Source organism: Amblyomma maculatum, chromosome 1 (genome assembly GCF_055883805.1).
Source record: "Amblyomma maculatum isolate TAMU_Amacu chromosome 1, ASM5588380v1, whole genome shotgun sequence".
NCBI classification, from domain to species: domain Eukaryota; kingdom Metazoa; phylum Arthropoda; class Arachnida; order Ixodida; family Ixodidae; genus Amblyomma; species Amblyomma maculatum.
The window spans coordinates 128,947,739-128,968,718 of NC_139344.1; the positions used below are offsets into that span (position 1 = coordinate 128,947,739).

Here is a 20,980-nt window from a genome sequence, read left to right on the forward strand (position 1 = left end):
ACTTGAGGCCGCGGAGTTTCGTATCCACAAATCTTTCGAATGCGACCTGCGCATCACAGAAGCCGAAGGGCATCACGTTAATTTTAATAGACCGCCCAGTGTAATAAACGGCGTTCTTTGTCAATATGGTCCATCGAAATTTGCCAATACTTCGATCGCAAATCAACAGAAGAAAAATAAGAATCGAAGGAAAGGAGCTCGATATGACGTTATTGATATGCGTTAGAGTATACAAGTCCATTTTAGTGATGGAGTTGATGCAGCGGTATTCAACGCAGAATATCCATGTTCCGTCTTTATGTTCGCCTGTATCACGGGGAGCAGCGCAAGGGTTCTTTAAAATGTCTTGGATTTGCTCGATGGTGATGTTCTTGCGCTTTGAGGACGACGCGGGGTACGGCTCCTGGCTAATCGGGTGGGCTGATCTAGTGTCGATCCTATGGCAGGCGCGAGACTGCGGAAACTGTTGCGAACCGTCGAATGGCACGAAATCTGACAGAGGCGTGCTGGGACAAATGGTTCATCGAGTTAAGGCGTTCTCATGTGCGAAACGACGTGATTATTATCGGAAGAAGCTTCTGGTCAGCAGGAGAGTGAACAGTGGGGTCGTCAGGGGAAGCAGAGACTATAGCCACAGGTTGGCATAGCTGCGCCACGCTACATGAGGCTAGTTTTGAGGCCGCCGGAAAAACAACGGGTTTCGGTGAGCAGTTTATAGCCCACAATCCAGTACGGTGCTCTGTCACGGTAAGCAGGCATTTCGGCACTAATAAGTTTTTCTTCATGCACTGCCAGTAAAAAGGCGCCGCAGTAGTCTAAAAAAAAAAATCCGCGTTAGCTCGGAAGCAGGACAATTCGTTGTACAGACACACACACACACACACACACACACACACACACACACACACACACACACACACACACACACACACACACACACACACACACACACACACACACACACACACACACACACACACACACACACACACACACACACACACACACACACACACACACACACACACACACACACACACACACACACACACACACACACACACACACACACACACACACACACACACACACACACACACACACACACACACACACACACACACACACACACACACACACACACACACACACACACACACACACACACACACACACACACACACACACACACACACACACACACACACACACACACACACACACACACACACACACACACACACACACACACACACACACACACACACACACACACACACACACACACACACACACACACACACACACACACACACACACACACACACACACACACACACACACACACACACACACACACACACACACACACACACACACACACACACACACACACACACACACACACACACACACACACACACACACACACACACACACACACACACACACACACACACACACACACACACACACACACACACACACACACACACACACACACACACACACACACACACACACACACACACACACACACACACACACACACACACACACACACACACACACACACACACACACACACACACACACACACACACACACACAGGACATGTTCACAATTTGCCGATTCTGCCAAATGTTGAGGAGGAAGAGAACCGTAAAACTCAGCGCTCCCGTCCGACAATACACAGTAGCGCCACACAAACGCAAATAGTAAATTCTCAAGGTTATGTCGTGTGTAGATCGAGATGGCGAATCCCGCAGGAATAATCGTGGCCCTAAATAAATTGTAAAGCTACGCATCTCGACCGGAAACAGTTACCCACTCATATTTTTATCCCAGATAAAAAAAAAAAGCTTTGTTCCCCAAAAGGTTCTTAAAAACCTAACTCATGACCGAAACAGTAACGCCATTGTCTACTAAAGTCGTGGTAAAGAAGCCGTCGACAAGCACATTAACCTTATTCTTCAACCCGTAAGCAGATTCAGGAATACCGGACAGCAGCGCTCCTGGGATCTCACCTCAATCGGCCGCGCTGGCTAGTTTTTCTGCAAGGGTGGCAGTGATCGATGTCATTGTAACGGGGAACGGCGCACATGAAGTGGAAGAGGAGGGGTCACAATGCGGTCGGTGGCAGGAGAACGGCTGCTCATTCCTTCGTTGTGTCAACGACTCCTCGAGTTAGAATGCTTTAGCGGAAAATGGTCGCGTAGAAAGCTGTGTCAGAGAAAGGCAGGGCGACAGGTCTGATGGATGTTGTCTAATAATGGGACCTCTACGACGAACAGCGATTGCGGTAGCGGTAAATGTATCCCACGACACCACAGCGGTAGAACAGGTATCAAGAATAGGGGCTGATCAAGAACAGGAGCGTTGGCTGGCGTGGTAGGACGCGACGAATATCCAGACAATGGTTCAAGGACGATGTAGCTTTACGGCGGTCAGCGTGATGTACGGCTGGAGTACGAGAGAGGAGATATATGTCCCGATGGTAAGAAAGCTGTTAAATTCGGTCGGGTCTTGATCGCGGGTTTCACGGTCGTCGGGGCACATTGACTGATGGATACCTGGATTTTGGGGGCCACGCACGCGCAGGTGCTGGAAGAGGGTAGCCGTCACCAGCGAGGCCAGAGAGCCAGGCGAACTGCTCGCGTCATAAGAGCTCATCCCGAACAATTTCATAGATGGTGCACGGCCATAGTGGTCAAAATCAAATCATAGTCCAAACTTTGGTGTGATGCGATGATTCTTCAGGTTCAGGATCTCGAATGTCAGGCAGTGTCGGATAACGTCGTAAACCAAACTCAAGTTCTCCTTGACAGTTAGGTAGTGATAGCCTTTAAACTGCCCTTGGCCTGATAGCCTACTTTGTCCTCCTCAGTCATCAGGATGTTTACGGTCTTGCATAATTTACGGATAGCTTTAAAGTAGGTGGCGCAAGCTTCACCTGGTACCTGAGCCCTGTGGGCAAGTGTCTCCTCGGCCTGTACTTCTTCGCACTTAAATCGCCGAACCATTTCTTGACGTCTTCTAGTACCACTCCCAAGTGGTCAGTGTGATTTCGATCGTAGTTCTCATACTACATAAGGGCTGCCAGCGTCAAAAAGAAACACTACATTTGATCGAATCCCAGAGATTATATCGGCTCACACGTTTGTAATAAGTGAGCCACTTGTCAAAATTTTCCCCTGCTTGATCAGCAAAGGAACGGGGCTCCCGAAACGATAGCTTCGCTAGGTTCATAGGGATGGGCGGAACATCGCCGAATGGGGATGAATTAAGGGTCTGGCGTGGATGTTCGTTACTGCTGGGTGATCTGCTGCATAGACACGGCAACGGGAGGGAGACCAGCGAGGCGACGGCTCCGGCGAGGCTCCAGCTGTTGAGGATGCGTCGTGTGGGTAGGCGAACCCTCACCTCCACCAATTTGTTACGGACGGGGTTGATATTGCCGGAGCGCTGCACTGATGTAGAAAGCAGAACTCAGCTGGCCAAGCGCCCGTCGACACGAGAGTTCGCCCAACGCCGTTGTCCTTTTCCTCTGCTGATCTTACAACCTCGTCTTCAGCACTGTTACTGTACAAGGTCTTAAAAGCCCCATTTAGGTTTAATTTATGACTCTCTAAGGTTCTGAACAGCGCCACACCTTCCTCCTCGGAGCACGTCCTCTCTTGCTACGCAACAGAATAAATCCCTCGCGTAGTGGTAATAGTTTCCTCTTTAACCAGGACATGGCGGCAGCAATAATTATTTCAGGCATATAACTGAACAGTTTGAAGGTACAATGAGAACAACTTCATCCATTCATAATTCTCAGTAAAAATCGATTCCACGGCTTATTCTGGTGGATATGATTATGTTTGTCCCACTGTACGAAAAAGGCTCATTTATCATCCGCGAGAGGGTCAGTTCTAGAAGTCTTTCCGCTGGAAAGATGAAACTCGTGACGCCTTTACCCGAAAAGAACGGGTAGTCACCGCTTTGAAAGGAAGGGAGGCGAGCATAGCCTCTGTAACGTTCTGCAACGTTTTGGCTTGCGGGTGTCCCTTGTGTATCGTGTTCTTTGTGTCCGTGTTTTTGCCGCCAACAAAATGATTCCAACAAGAAATTACCAAATAGCCCTACTTGAAGTTTTAACGAAGTTTCGGTGTTGATGCAAGCAATATGTTTGCAAATTCTGCCGGTGATAGCGACACCTGCATTTTGTTTCTTGGCCCCATTTTCGTCAATAGTGGCCTTTTTGCGATTATAACTCGATATTCTATCGATAGAGGCCAACATAAATATGTCCTCTGTGTTACTTTGAAGTATAGATTTCCGGCAAAAATATTTAATAAATCGCAACACAACGTTTGAGCACATCGGGTTATAATAAGCTTCCATATATGTTACTGGTCACTCTAACGCATCGATGCAACTGCGCATCGAGCTAAATCCCAGACGGCCGCCGTGAGGCTGAACTACTGGCGGAATGTCAGCGTTGCGCACACTTTACTCCTGTAGCTCTGTCTTCATTGCCAAAAAAGAGACCCCGAGTATATATAGTAAGTCATTAGCCGGGTGTTCTGAAAACTTACTACGCATACAAAATCCAATTTAATCTGAATATTCGATATCCTGACTCTTTGTAAAAGAAAAAAAAGTGGCATGCCCTGTACGCGTGTATTGGCTCGTGAATTCAAAGACGTGCCTGGAGATACGGGACATGAGTAGTACTGTCGACAACAAATAATCTGAGAACGAATTAGGGGTGACTATATATATAGGACATGCTGCCACGCACAATAAGCAAAAACAAACGAAAACTATTCGAATATTCACAATCTAATTCGCGCGTGATACGCTGGGCACCACATAACGCCTCCAATGTAACGCTCAAACTCTACCTCGCTGCTAAAGTCACTGGGGAGAAAGTTTTTGCGAATGACATACTATGTACTCCAAGCCCGTTCCCTCTGCCACCGAGAGAGCCTCTCATGCGCTTGTAATAAACTATAAAATACCTGTATATTGCGAGCTTTGGCCGGTTTCGCACCTGGTACTTTTCTTCGCCTTTGCGTCACCTTTTTGCTATAAACCAATGAACAACAATTGAAACGATCGGCGCTTTAATTCAAGCAACTTATCCTCAGGGTTCGGTGCTTAAATATCAACATACAGTAAGGCTTGTATGTTTCTACCATAGAGTTTCTTACTCTTACCTAGAGGGAAAGCTGTGCTGCCGTCTATGGGAGTTTACATGGAGTTTCCAGACGGCCAGTTCAGCCACCATGGGCGCTCAAAGCATCATGGGCCGGAGAGCTACCGAGTGCAGAATTACAACTTTTGGCCAAAACTAATGCAAAGATAAACGTTGTTTTACCATAAATAATGTCCTAAGATTGAATATTGTGACTGTAAACTGCAAAAAGAGAGAGAAACAGCATGTCAGTGTGATGTTTATCCAATATAAGCGATGGCTCTTTCTCCTATTGGCTTAGTTTTGAGCAGCACAAATACCAATATTTCGGACTTAATAGGCAAAATTTGAAACAGAAAAACGTTATAAAAATACTTATGGTTGTGCAATCACTTAAGGAAGCTTTTAGTAGCATTTCGGGAAACAAAAACCATTTATTGGCGACGTCTGCTTTTGCGCCTTCGCTACTATGGCTTTCGCGGTCTATGTACGCGCCTTCAGATGATGATGATGACGAAAAAGAAACATCGCAGTAAGGCTATGTTTCTTTTTCGTACCCGAGAAAAACCGACTGTCCCGCAACAAGTAGCACACCGGCCCATGATTCTTAGCGCGCCCAAGGTGGCTGAATTGCAGCGCCCTCAGCTTTCCCTCCAGTTAGTGTAAGGAACTCTATGGTTTCTACAAAAGAAAATACATTCTAATAGAAACACATGCGCACCTCTTTGATACAACTATAAAGGGATGACGCCGACAGTTAAACGTCACCGAAATCAAAGCGCACGTGAATTAGTAAGCCACTCCAGCGCCTGGCTTCTAATTTGTTGTTAGGAATAAAAAAAGCAGGAGATGGTGCGGCGGCGGATAGAGATTCAGAAGACGAGTGGAAGCATTAAAGCGCCCATTTCTTTTATAGTCGCTGGAAGCAGCAAGAAAATATTGTGACATAGTTGGCTATTTAAAAATAGCGCTAAGTCGATTCCGTTTGAGCAAAAGCGCGTCGTACGCGTACCTGATAGATAGAGATATACATTAACAAACTCATGCTTCTTTATTTATCACACAGACTAAGTCATTAAAAGCCTAAATGCATTAATCTACGTGTCTAAGGAGATGCCTTTCATTAGCAGCCAGTTTGCCTTAATGGAGTTCTTAAATAATGCATCCTGAAAACGAAGCGCTCGTTCTAAGGGCCGCGTTTTCTACCTGCAATGATGACGATTTTCGACCTTTTCTCGACACTTTCGGTGCCAACCAGGCCAGTAATGTGTAATGTCGTGTTTTGCTCTCCTATTTTGCCTTCTACAGGAAACGGAACAGCGCTGATGGTTGGGAAGATTACGTACAGCGACACGGGAGCCTACATGTGCGTTGCGTCGAATCCGGCTGGCTCCACGAGAGACATCAGTTCGCTTGTTGTCCAAGACCAGCCAACTCCAAGTAAGAAAAGGAACCGCCTTAGACGCAACAAATTAACGTGTTCTTTACTTACAAATATAATTTAAAGACTCGATAGGGATAGTTGTTTCCTTATACGTTGTATGCAAGTGCGAAACCTTGCCTCATTTTTTCAGCGTCACGTAGAAAATTATGTTTTACTATCATAACTGTGCCCAATTAGCAATTGACGTTTTGATTTCAAGGTTTGCGCGTGCGCGTCTCTTTTTTTTTTTTTTTGCTCATTCAGCTGATGTATTCTGATTTTATTCATATGCAAGTGCAACGCTCGTCCTGTGCCCGCCTTTTCTGCTTGTTAATTTATCGCGATATTCTTATTTCGCGTATTACTCTTAATTCCTCTGGCGCGGTTGAAAATGTTATTCAAAGAAGGGCGCAACACACAGTGCTGTTTGGGCAGTTACGTTTCATTAAATGGTGTTTATTGCCTCGAGACATAAAAAGAGGATGATTATACGAGGCTGATGGAGCACCTGTGTTCCACCGAAATGCGCACCTTCGAAATGCTTTTTGGCATTCCTTTACACGCATAGATGAGTGTGCAAAGGGACCTTTCTTCACGTGTCTGACTGTCATTTTTCGCGTCTTTAGGGGTGTGCGTACAGGGCATTTTCAAAACCGAATCTAACGCGAACAGGTTTTTGTAGGATAGAGCTCAAGAACGAAGCTTCAGGTCAACCTCAAAAGTGGCCCTCCAACCAATAGCGTCGGCAGATATTTAAGAGGTTCCATGGCGCAAAACAACGAAGGGCACGACGCAAGCGATAATTTCGACTAAATATTTCCACTAAACAACGAATTTTCATGACCTCGAGGCAAATCCAGGCTTAATACCGTCACTCTAACGTGAGAGAGAATTAACCATGGATTAACCTAGCACGCCATGACATGAGCCATGGATTAATCATGACATCATGAAATTGGTCGACGCTATTGGCCGGAGGGCATCCTTTGAGTGGCATCTGTCGATTCGTTCTTGAGTTGTATTCGATCATAGCTTTGCTACCAAATTAAGTACGACTTGAATAGCGGAAGAACCGAATCGAATACGAACCGAATAATAATTCGGGTCGTATTCGTAGCTAATAATTCGGTTCGTAGCTATACATCATGAGTTTAAAGTTGTCGAACAATATATTAACGCATTTCCAGGGGCACGCAACAAGTCAGCCTGTGAGCGTAATGTCATGTGCATTAAATAGTTACATGTTTCTTCTAATGACAACAGGGGATAAAGTAGGGTTGTGCGAATAGTACTTGTTTCTGAACCGATTCGAATACGAATAGTGCACCTCCACCACTACTGAATCGAATATGAATAGCTTAGTTTCCTTACCTAAATGAACGCGAGTCGAATAGAGATATGGTTCAATCTAGTACGAATCGAATATTTGTATCAATGCTCGCTACTCTTGCGCATACTCGTACAAAACGAGCAGTAGTGTGCGAAGTGCTAGGCGCGGCACTACGTTGCGGTGCTAATTTGTGGAGTTCAATCTGAATGTGTTAAAGACGCACCGCTGATCTCCGCTAAGGGGCCGCAAAATGAATTCAATATGGCAAAATCGATTAGTGCGAAGCTATAGCGCACAAAAATTGCCCCTTCTTGTTGATGACGAAGTAGAATAAACCAAAGGAACACCACAGGACATGAGACGGGCAATAGCGCGTGTGAGATGTGGCCTCCGAGGTCGGGTATCAGGCAAGGTTGCTAAACTTGCCCTAAGCCTTAACGTGTCGTTCAGTCCTAGATGCCATGCCACGGCCGGTCTCGAGGGAGAGAGCGTTTCTCTCTTCTCTTAAGAAAGAGCGCGCGCTCTCTCCCTCGAGACCGGCCGTGGCCATGCGTATGAACGCTGCCTCAAGAATGGATTGCGTAGTGGCAACGAACCCTCCATCCGCCGCATGCTAATCGCTACAAGGTGACACGCAGCGTCAGTGGTGACCATTTTTCGAAATGTCGTCCAATAAAAATACTACGGTGGGCCTTATTAGAACCTCGTGTCTATTATTTGAAAAGCATCGAAAAAGTTCGTAACATATTTGATTCGGTGGGAATAATTTCCAAACTACTCTGTTTGGTTCGTTCGAACAATCAAATACGAGGATCGATACACTATACGGCATTCACAGATGTTTGCATTCTCCTAGAATAAAGTATAGCTACACTCTTATTGGTAGGAGGGGCGAGAGTTGGAGACATGTCCTCCGATATTGTGCGTAAAAGTAGGATTTCTCGAACCTGGTGTCCCACCGTCTGATCTTGAAGGTCATACGTACGAGTGTTATGGAAACCGCCAGACGAATGGACCCCGCTGTACTCTGCTTTCCACAGACACCGATCACGGCAACACATGCTCTGCGGCGTCGGAGTGGGCTCGGTTTTCTAAACAGTCATTCGCTATTTGAAAATGTCGAATATTCGCACACTCATACTTTTCTTCTTTGGCATACGTAAGCTAGCGCTCATCTGGAAAAATCGTTCTTTTTTTTTTCTTCGTAGTTATTTCAGTGCTGTCTTTGTTAGACATAGTAAACGACGTGTATAAGTTCTAGGAGGAAGAGGATGAGGAGGAGGGGAGAAAGGGGGGAGAAAGGGGGATCGGGATGTTTGCTGTAACTCTCGTGCAGGAAGTCTTGTCACCGTGCATTTTGAGGAGTATGTACACGATAGAACAAATTACCGGTACAGCATGTGACATACATGAAGAGATATATATTAGCTCAGTAATACCCCTCTTCAAACACCCCGCCGGGGTGGCGCAGTGGTTACGGCGCTCGGCTACTGCGCCCAAGGACGCGGGATCGAATCCCGGCCTCGGCGGCCGCTTTTAGGTGGAGGCGAAAAGCAAGGCGTCCGTGTGCTGTGCGATGTCAGTGCACGTTAAAGAACCCCAGGTGGTCGAAATTTCCGCAGTCCTCCACTACGGCGTCTCTCATAGTCTGAGTCGCTTTGGGACGTTAAACCCCACAAACTAACAAACCAACCTCTTGAAACGTCCTAAACTTTCTACCTCGTTTCTTGGCTTTCGATAGATATGGTTGTACTGTGCGGGGTTTTATACATCCAGGGGTCTCTCAATACCTGCCGGACAAACCGAGCAACCTTTGAAGAAGAGTGTGCGTAGAGCCATGTATCAAAATTAAAAAGGAACAGACGATTTGATGTACCACTCTAGTCGGGGGTGTCACAAGGATTCTGACAAGTAGCAGTACGTGCCTTAGTAATGGGCGTTTAATTCAAAGGCTGAATGAAAGCTGCACCAGTTTCCTTCCCTGGTAACCCAGAAACGACACGCAGGGTGCCTTTGTAAAGGCTGTCGCCTCTGAGCTAAGAAAACCGTGTACCTTCCTACGTCAAGCATGGATATTACAAGTATCTGGCTTTGGCCAGCTGTCGCAACCATTAACGGCTCTGCTGTACTTGAATGTCATAGACTTGCAGCAGCGTGCTTCCTCACATCTCCTGTATGCGTACACCTACGCGCAGCGGCCCCGTCTGAGGAGCGTCGGTTCTTCACCTTCCATGACTGGGGCGTGGCGGTCTACGACCCGGACAACTGCCGCCTCTATCACCAGATCCAGAGCGTGGACATCATCCCGGGAACTCAGGAGTACGTGTGCGGGGACCGAGGCGCCAACTGCTCCTGGGGCCGCGCCATTAACGTGGCCGACCGATACGTCTACGTCTCCCAGCCGACCAAGGGCCGCGTGCTCATCATCTCCCGCATACAGATGGTCGTCGTCGACGTGAGTGAAGCCTGATGTCCGCATCCTCAGGCAGCCGCTGAGCTACACGCTGCATTGCAGTCAGCCTTTGACGCAAACCTAGATACAACGGGCTGGGCTTTCTTTCTTGGACAGCTGCACTCCCACCGGATTAAAGCCTAATCAGTAACATTTTCTCACCTCCGAACGCCGAAAAGTGCACTTGTTTGACGCTGCCTAAAAAAAAAAGAGAAAAAGAAGAGTAGCTATTTGTGCCATTGACAGGAATCCCCCATGACAAAAGGAAGCACTTCTAGAACCTACATTCCGCTTTTTTTTTTTTTCGTTTTTTTTTTTTAAGCGAACTTCATCTGTCACATTATTGATTTGCCATTTTAATCCTGATTATACACATGATGTAGGCTACTCCTAAAGTAATCACTGCTCGCTCTTTAGTGACGCTTTGAGTTCGAGAAGAATATAGGGGTCGTTCGGGCGAATGGTATCTTCACGAAATGCCGCCAGACCAGAATAGCTCTGCCATTCCTCAGCAGATGGCGCCATGTACACTACCAAATAGAGGAGCGGGGACAAAACACTTCTACTGCTGGCGCCACATGGTAGCGCCAAAGTGAACCTCGCCGCGCTTGTCGACCGTCTGAGCCGGGCGCGCGGGAATCAAAGCGACCGTGTGTTTCTTGAATCGTCGAGCGCCTCTGATTCATTGATATGAATTCTTTTAGATTTCAGAGAGTTTAAATTGGTGAACTTTTATGCTTTGCAAGCTGGTACTTACTCTCAGTATTTTCTTATTGCCAGTCATTATCTCACTACTATTCTTATTATTTTATGCATGCACTATGTCACCAATAATAAAAAGAGAACACTGAAATGAAAAGACCTTAGCCAGGAAAAGCTCTATAACGATCTCTGGTTAATTTCACTTGGAAGGCGCGAAGACTGTCCTTCAAAACCTCACTCGCATTGCCTGTCCAGGAGCCAATATGTTTGTCTTTGTTGGCATTTCAGTTTTCGTGTTCGCGTTTGATTTGTCGCCAATAGTACCTAATATCCGCCAGTTTGCAAAATTCGGCACAAACTTCGTCACTCGAAGTGCCTATTATACTGCGAATTCGGAACAGCGAAATAGACTTCGTTTTTATTTTTGCTTTTGTTAAACTGTACTTATTTCATATATAATTCTATCAGCGCGTTAACGTCCCTGCCGTTTCGGGATTCTCAGTAGCTCAAGCAACATCAACAAACAGAGAAACCACATTCTGCATCATGTACGCAGTACCACACCAGTTACAAGCGATCAGTGCAGTAATCTTTTCGAAAATTCGGTGTGTGTGTGTGTGTGTGTGTGTGTGTGTGTGTGTGTGTGTGTGTGTGTGTGTGTGTGTGTGTGTGTGTGTGTGTGTGTGTGTGTGTGTGTGTGTGTGTGTGTGTGTGTGTGTGTGTGTGTGTGTGTGTGTGTGTGTGTGTGTGTGTGTGTGTGTGTGTGTGTGTGTGTGTGTGTGTGTGTGTGTGTGTGTGTGTGTGTGTGTGTGTGTGTGTGTGTGTGTGTGTGTGTGTGTGTGTGTGTGTGTGTGTGTGTGTGTGTGTGTGTGTGTGTGTGTGTGTGTGTGTGTGTGTGTGTGTGTGTGTGTGTGTGTGTGTGTGTGTGTGTGTGTGTGTGTGTGTGTGTGTGTGTGTGTGTGTGTGTGTGTGTGTGTGTGTGTGTGTGTGTGTGTGTGTGTGTGTGTGTGTGTGTGTGTGTGTGTGTGTGTGTGTGTGTGTGTGTGTGTGTGTGTGTGTGTGTGTGTGTGTGTGTGTGTGTGTGTGTGTGTGTGTGTGTGTGTGTGTGTGTGTGTGTGTGTGTGTGTGTGTGTGTGTGTGTGTGTGTGTGTGTGTGTGTGTGTGTGTGTGTGTGTGTGTGTGTGTGTGTGTGTGTGTGTGTGTGTGTGTGTGTGTGTGTGTGTGTGTGTGTGTGTGTGTGTGTGTGTGTGTGTGTGTGTGTGTGTGTGTGTGTGTGTGTGTGTGTGTGTGTGTGTGTGTGTGTGTGTGTGTGTGTGTGTGTGTGTGTGTGTGTGTGTGTGTGTGTGTGTGTGTGTGTGTGTGTGTGTGTGTGTGTGTGTGTGTGTGTGTGTGTGTGTGTGTGTGTGTGTGTGTGTGTGTGTGTGTGTGTGTGTGTGTGTGTGTGTGTGTGTGTGTGTGTGTGTGTGTGTGTGTGTGTGTGTGTGTGTGTGTGTGTGTGTGTGTGTGTGTGTGTGTGTGTGTGTGTGTGTGTGTGTGTGTGTGTGTGTGTGTGTGTGTGTGTGTGTGTGTGTGTGTGTGTGTGTGTGTGTACGCGCAAAGCCTCCACACTCTAATGGATGCTCACGCGGGCAACCACAGATAGAAATGCATCTTCCACCTACGAACATACAGCCTACAGAAGCTGCACGCACCCACCTCTTTATCTTCTGGAACCCCTTACTCACACAACAGCAAAACAAAGAAATTATGAGTGAGGCTTAAGCTTTTCCTGTAAGGATATGTTACGATAGCGTTAATGGCTCCTATCTGTCAGCTCCCGTTTGCTACTCGCTTAAGCAGCATATTTTTTTCAAAATTGTTCTTCTGTGACCGCGCACGTACTTATCAGCTTACATTCGTTATCTACTACGTTACGTGATAGACTACCCGTTATAGCCAAGCCGCACGAACGTTCCTGCATGGCATATAGGGGCAGCGTGTTTGACGTAGGATCCAAGTATGCCGGGACCGATTCCTATCTCACGCTTCCATCTCAAAAGAGCGACCTGAGTGGCCAGTTCTTTCCTCCTCTGTCGTATCACGTTGTCTCGTGACGTCACACAACCCGATCACCAATCAGTGCCTGGCAATGCAACCTAACATCCACCACCTGACAGAGGTAATATTGTAAATTTGTTTCGCTGGGAACGCCGGGAAAGACGGGAAAATCCAATTCAGACTCGCTTTGGGAAGGCAGTCAATGTAAAAGCAAACTAATAGTTCAAAAAGAAATTAGCCCCCTCATGTTGCATGTTGTTTTAGTTCTTAATTTTTAGGAACACATACAATTTTCGTCTTTGCAATGCCTTTCGAACATAGGCTTGGTTACTCATCGGCTATATATAGCCCTCGCTGCAGAAAGTTATGAAAGGCAGAGCACCGACCGGTCAATACCCTCCTTATACGATGGGACAAACTTCATACATGTGGTTTGTGATTCTTACTAAAATCTTAGGGTGTCAGCCAGTGACAGAATTCGCTTACGTGAATAGTTGAGTGGATGAGACCGCTTGCGCGAGAGCCTCGTGTGAATTTTTGTTTAAAAAAAAATTAAGAGGCTTGTTACAGCTGTCCTGTCTGAGCTCTTCTAACTTTGACCAAAAAGCGGCTTCCTTGCCCCAAATAAAAAAAAAAGAAAATTGCGCTAGAAATAATAAACGCGCAGAAGTCTCAAATAAAAAAAAAGTTTATATATCCTGGACGCACGCTAGTATCTCATTACCTGAAGATGACTAAAAACGCGACCACTTATCGGCCATGTAGCCGGGACTTTCTTCTTCTTTTTTTTTTTTTTCCTGCGGAGAAGAAGTATGATTCAAATTGCGTTAGGGAAAAGAGGGGAGGTAGCATCCTCCAGATACGCGCTTAGCGTTCCAGGTGTTAAGGTGTTAAGGTGTTTCAGCAGACACTCATTTGAGGCAAGCAGAATTTCTTGGCCAGACGCAAAGGATGTAATGCGATGCAGATGAGGTATCGCTGTCCACTCTAAAGGTGTAAAGGCATGTTGTTTTAGGCAGTATTGTGTTTTTCTTGAACGAAACCGGTGAGTCGTCAAGTTTATGGCTGAATTTAGTCAATCACGAAACACTGAAATACTGGTGAAAGCTACAAGAGAAGGATGATGACTATTTCGATCGCAGCTGTGGTTAACGTTAACGCGGGACGTCCGGCTTAAAAGGTTTCAGCAGACGACGCAGCCAATTTTGTGCTTTTAGACACCCACTGTTACACGTGGGCCGGTGGTCGCAGGTGGTGGTGACAGACAAGTTCCCTGTCGACCTCCACTACGTGCCCCATTTGGACCAGGTGTGGGTACTTTGCTGGCGAGGTCCCGTGGACCGCGGAACCAAGACCATCCAGATCATCCGCGACGCCAGCCAAAAGAAGAAGCACCACACCGTGCACCCGGAGCCAGTCGATGGACACTTTGATCTGGTACGCTGAGTTGTATGTGTTAGTGTTAAAATCACCCCTCCGTGCACAAACACAAGGTTATTTTCAGATCGCAAGTCTCTGTGGGACCACAATGCATATGACTGCAGTGAAACCGGGTTATAAGAAAGAGTTGATCGAATATGCCCACTTTAATGTAGTCACAGAAAATTGATAGGGCAGTAAAATGCATGCACCTCATGCACCTTGTCTAACAAAAAGTATCCAGCTTCGGTACATTGTTGCAAAGTTGCTTAGCATGAAAAGAAGCATGCAGCATACTTTCTTTTTGTGTGTGTGTGCAGGACGAGTTATTCGCCGTGAGGTCGAGTACACTGCTTCACTCGGCAGTTGAGGAACTAGCTCTTATTCATCATTTGTCCCGGTTAGCGGGGATCGCCACCCACGTCGTCTACTAGTCAGCAGCGTGTTGCACTGCTCAATACAGGAGTAAACTAGCAGCAGCAGTGGGACTAGTGCGTACGTTTTGCGTACCTTTTCCGTGATTACTGTTTCTCGTAATCGCCTGTAGACATGCTCTGACAAAAAAAAAATGACCAAAAATTCAGTCAGGCTCTCGAACGTAAGCTGCAACGTGATTACATAAATTTGCATCTACAATGTGACCTACATGACTATCTCACCTTCCTTTTTTTTTCTTTATTGCCGTGAAACACAAAACAAAAATACACATGATAAAACACGTCAACTACACTTGAGCTAACGCGTACGCGGCTAAAATCTTTTCAGGTTCACCAACTCATCAAATAGACATTGCCATTGTGGTGGATCCTGCTGCCTCCTGAAAGATTCGCGTATATACACCGCGCTTTCAATGAAGTTTTCACGCGCAGATCGTGTATTTATATCTGCGTGACGCACCTGCATTCGTGTTTTCCACAAACTATGGAGGCCAAGAAGCATAATTAAATCATAAGGTGCATCATCGTTCTGCACTGGTAGGAATCTGATACCGTACGGAGTTAGGGGAAGTTCCTTTTTAATTGTCCTTTGGAGGACGTCCCATAGAAAGACAGCATCCCAACACTGTAAAAAGACGTGTTCAATTGTCTCCGGTTTTTTGCACAACAGGCAATTCGTTGTCCATGGGACGAAGATACCTTTTTCATTCAGCCAGGTTTTAACAGGGAGCGTATTAGAGTGAAGTTTGAAAAGGAACGTTTTAGCAGATGGCCTCAAGGGCATCTTCTTGACTCTTTTCAAAACGTCCTGCCCTGGGCCTCCACAGTGTATTGCCCGGTAAAAAGGCACCGGCAGCATCACGTCAATGAGATCTTTATACAGTTTTTTTTTCTTTTGGAACATTGAAAAGGTAATCAAAAGAAAACCGCACTTCCAGCAACTTGCACGAAAAAACAACCTCGCGCAGGTAGCCAGTCACAGTACCGGGCATGCTTTCACATGACACTATCCATTCAGGGAGCAACCTCTGCAATCGCACTTGCATCACAGTTCTTAGAAATATATCTTTTTGATCACGCAGGAATATAAATCGCGAAACCACTTGACGCAAGAACAAATGGACAAGGCCAAGCCCGCCCCTTTTAACAGAAATAAACAAATTCGTCCGGGCGGTTTTTTCCCATGTGGATGCCCAAATAAAAACAGCAAAAACGCGGTGCATTTTCTGAATTGAGGTTCGTGAGACACACAACACATTCATGAGGTACCACAGCCTCGAAATAAGAAAAACATTGCAAATAGAAGCGCGCGAAAACATTGAGAGTTGCCTTCCTTGCCACGCATCCGCTTTTTCTTTCGCTCTGGATGTTTCTTCCATCCAGTGCACGTTGGGATCTCGATAACAATCTAAAGGCACGCCTAGATATCGCGTTGGGAGAGCAGACCATCGCAGCTTACAGAAGAAATCAGGTGTCACGGCCCAATCACCGTGCCAAAACCCAGAGCTTTTCTCCCAATTGATCTTGCATCCGGTTTGATCACAAAATGTTTGGACGACACCCGTAACTTCACAGATGCTCTTTCTAGTTGCACAAAACACTGCTATGTCATCAGCATATGCTAGCATTTTCACGTGTGCTGATTGCAGCTTGAACCCTAAAATGCGATCGCTATCAATGATAGCCAAGCAAAGTGGCTCTAAATACAGTGCAAAAAGCAGGGGTGAGAGCGGGCAGCCCTGCCTTACCGATGAACGTACTGCGATGCTGTCAGTCAGTTCACCATTCACTATAATACGGGTCGTGCAGTTCGCGTAAGCCATTTTAACACCCTCCACTATGACTTTTCCAAGGTTAGAATGCTCCAAAATGGAAAAAAGAATTTCGTGGGAAACACGGTCAAAGGCTTTCGCCAAATCTAACTGCATCATGGCTATCTGACCACCGAGTGCATCAACACATTCTAGTACGGTTCTTGCGACATGTATATTCGTGGCAATGGATCGACCCTTGATGCCGCACGTTTGATGAGACCCAACCAATTCATTTATTACGCTTTGCAGTCTTTTTGCTAAAACCTTCATGTACACCTTGTAGTCAACATTGGTGAGGCTTATCGGTCGATATGACCCCACCAACTGTCGTTTCTCCGGATCCTCTGTCTTGGGTATTAGAGCAATGTGCGATGTAGAGAAAGACAATGGAACAGCATTACGTTCGTAAGCTTCAGTGATTACATCGAGCATAAACTGAGCCGCATAGTGCTGAAACGTTTTAAAGAAGACAGCGCTCAGACCATCGGGCCCAGGGGCTTTCCCAGGTGACAGGTCATCTATTGCAGATTCTATCTCCTGTAACGTTATCGGTGTTTCTAGGCGCGCTTTACTTTCGTCATCCAGTGCAGGCATCAGTCTTAGAAAGTCTGTTTGAAAGCTGCCTACAGTCTCAAGCTTAGCGCTAAGCAGTTCTTCGAAGTGCTCTGCTAACGCATGCTGAATATCTTTAGCATCTTCTGTGATATGGCCGCCATACCTTATGCTCCTAATTTCTTTCTGGCAGGCGTATCTTTTCTCGTCTGCTAGGGCTCGTTTTGTCGGCACTTCTCCAGCCCAAAGTTTTTCAGCCCTTGCACGTATGACAGCCGCTGTGTATCTTTCGCTGTCGATTGTTTCCAGCTCACTTTTAAGCTCTCGTATTTTACTGGCGAAATGCCCTGGCACAGTACTTTCCATGCTCAAAAAAAGAGCAAGTTGTTCATTCAGTTCTTTTTCTTTTTCTTTCTCTTTGTACCGCAGCTTACTACTCTTTTCTATTGTTTTAAATTTTACCCACTTTTTGAAGCTGTCCCATTCCGCTGCAAAACTTACTGGTCGCATAGCAAGACGATTTTCAAACTCTGTCTTAACTTCAGTAAGGAACTCTTAATCGGCAAGAAGTTTGGCATTCAGTTTCCATAGGTACCAGTTAAAGCGCGATTTCTTTCCTTTGCGACCAAGCACTGCACTCACGAGACAATGATCGCTGAAAGACACAGGTTTGACCTCATATGCAGTACATAGGGAAACAAGATCTACCGAGGCATACACCCTGTCCAATCTGGCATGGCTATCTCGCTGAAAGTGCGTGAACTTTGGCTGGTTTCCAGTGGAGAACACACTACCAACATCCTCAAGGCCGTATTCATGCACAAGTGCATTCAACAGCACGGAGCTTCTGTCTCTTCGAGGTTTACACTTGGCCGCTCGGTCCACAGCTGCGCCCACACAGTTGTAGTCACCAAGTACAAGCAAGATTTTGTCGGCCTTCAACCACAACTCAATAGACTGAAAAAACAATTCACGCTCACGCCCTGAATTGGGAGCATACACACACACAACACGCCAGCATAAATTAGAGTAGGTAAAATCGGTAACCAAAAGCCGACCACTTGGACAGGCAAAAACGGACTCTACGCTTACTCCCAGCGTGTTACGTATAAATAAAAGGCATCCACCCGATACACCAACAGAATGGCATACACACACATAAAAGTTTGTTTGAAAAGAAGCCACCATACGGTCAGTGCTTTCTTGGCTCTCAATCTTTGACTCTTGCACAGCTGCTATATCTATATCATTATCCACAAGGAGGCGACTGAGCTGGCATTGCCGCCTTCTCGCTCCCAGTCCTCTAACATTCAAAGTAGCTACGTGTAACGGCGAATTAAGCTTGAGAGTCATGTACTAGAGAGAGGCCAGTACCGGCATGGTGCCTACCTTCATGGTTGCGTGGCCTCCGCTTCTGACAAAGAGCGGCGTATGCATGCATGTAATGTCCTGCCAGCAGAATGTCGGGATGCATTCAAACGAAGTCCAAGCCCATTGTTTTATTTTTGCTAACACACGCACCACTTGGTTGTAGAAGGTTCGTGACGCTGGTCGGTAGGCAGCCGACCCACAAATCGTTCAGGTCACCACAAAAACTACGGAGGCGGTTTCCCCGCCTGCCGCGTGTCGGCCGAGAAGTTCGGCTTCGGTCTTAACGTGGCTCTTCGGATGCCAGAAGTTTTCGGCGGCGGCTCACCACAAACACCGCCTGGCAGCTGAGTCTCCTCGACGCTTTCCTCATGCGGACGTTTCGCGGCAATTAAGGCTGCTGTCTCCGGCCCAACCTCCATGGCATCAGTACAGGAAGGCTCAGTACTGAGATGATCCTCAGCGTCAGAAAATTTGGTTAAGTCTTCTGACCCTTCCTTTGACTCGCTTTCATGGTCCTGGGATGGAGCGTTCAAGACATGCCGAGGTTCATTCTTTTCATTTGAGACCGTCACCTTATCCTTTGTTAAAACCGTCATGGAAGGCGCGTCCTGTTTCGTTGACTGACCTCTAATGTCAGCAGCCTCCTCCGCATCCGCCTCGTCCATAATTAACTCGGACGAGTCTTCGCTGGTCCCAGGTCCGGCAATGCTAGCGTAGGTTCGTGCACACTGGTTGTCTTCATGCCCGAACCGTCGGCAGGTTCCGCAGCGAGGAACCCGGCACTCTTTGCGGATGTGACCCGTACTCCGGCAGCGTAGGCACAACGGGGGTCTGCCTGGCACAATGACGAGCGCGAGCTCACCGCTAACATTCAGCTGATGCGGCAGGTCGTCGAGCTTCATGCCAGCTTTCAGCTTCAGCGTGACGAGTCTAGTTGTAGAGCCCTTTTCCAGCATACCTTTAACACGCCAGCGCTCCCGGGAAACGTCTGACACCTTTCCGTACGGCGCAAATGCAGCACGAACATCTTCATCTGGCACGTTGTGAAGTAGCCAGTGAAGTTTGAGTCGCACGTCCTGGTTCGCCGGGTCAATCACCAAGCAGCGACCGTTTTTCACAGACAGCTCACCTACACTGACAATCTTGTTGACGGCTTCAGTATCCTTGAGAGTGACGGCCCAGACGTGGCTCATCCGCTACGCCCCCATAGCGATAACATCGGGGATTAGCGAGTGTTGTGCTAAAGCATCCCGGAAATCTTCCACCCGGTACGGGCGGGCCCTGATATCGGCGTGCAAAAAAACGGTATTCAAAACAAACCGACCTGTTGGAAGTGCAGGCAAAACGACCTGGTAAGTGTTGTCCTTTTCAGCAGTCCTGTTACCGCGGCCTGACATGGCCGCTGAAGCCGCTCCTGAGGAGCCCTGCATCCTGCGTCCGTTCACTGGCGTGGCCGGAAGCAGAATTGTCACTATCTCACCTTCCGACGACATTTTAGCATCTGATTTCCCACCTGAGTACTGTTCCAAAAACACGAAGCAATCAAAGCGGTCAGCGCTGCATGCAGCAGACGATGCAAACCGTCGGTCACCACGACGCAGTTCATTCGCACTGACGGCGCGAGAACGTTTATCTCCAGCATGCGTATAATGCTAAAGAGAGACAACAGAGGCAAGAATCAATCGATGCTATTCGCGAACGAAACCCGAAATGTCTGAATGCTAGCGTTTGACAGAACTCAGCTTGGCGGTGTTTGCTTAATGTTGCTGCTCGTGAAGTTATCCCATGCCAAAGTAGCCCAACTCGATGCACTCGAATGCAGACGAAATCATTTGCAAAAAATAAATAAATAAAATAAACATCTGCAGCGAGCATTAGCTTCTCCTGCACACAGCAGTTCGCTCGCGACTCAGGGTCCGTATTCCGAGTTTGCGTCGTTATCGAAAGTGTCGCTGTCGCCCTGACCTCGAGTCATCTGATTGGTGGACACACGGGAACCGGATGCCAGTTTGATTGCCGCCACTTCCGGTCTCGGCCGGTCAGTGGGAGGCCTGGTTACGAACGCACCTTCGCGTTGAGCGACAAAACTAGGTGCTCGCCGCGATGAATGAGTGAGGCACTTTTCCGCAAAGAAGCGCGCGCATCGCATGGCAAGAATCTCGGACGCAGTTCGCCACGCAGGCAGAAGCGCAACGCATGAAACGGGAGTTTTGCGATGCAAGCGCCTCTTTGAGCAAAATCGGTTCATCACGGCGAA

At 47.1% G+C, this 20,980-nt stretch overlaps 1 protein-coding gene across 2 annotated transcripts in view; it reads left to right on the forward strand.

Annotated features, from left to right (window-relative positions):
- LOC146203904 (follistatin-related protein 5-like) overlaps positions 1 to 20,980 on the forward strand; it is a 353,223-nt gene that overhangs the window by 318,379 nt on the left and 13,864 nt on the right. For both annotated transcript variants that reach the window (XM_084588979.1, XM_084588980.1), the window contains exons 10-12: positions 6,495 to 6,626; positions 10,135 to 10,394; positions 14,382 to 14,567. In XM_084588979.1, coding sequence (XP_084445105.1) covers positions 6,495 to 6,626; positions 10,135 to 10,394; positions 14,382 to 14,567 — 578 coding nt within the window. The remainder of the gene's footprint in view (positions 1 to 6,494; positions 6,627 to 10,134; positions 10,395 to 14,381; positions 14,568 to 20,980) is intronic.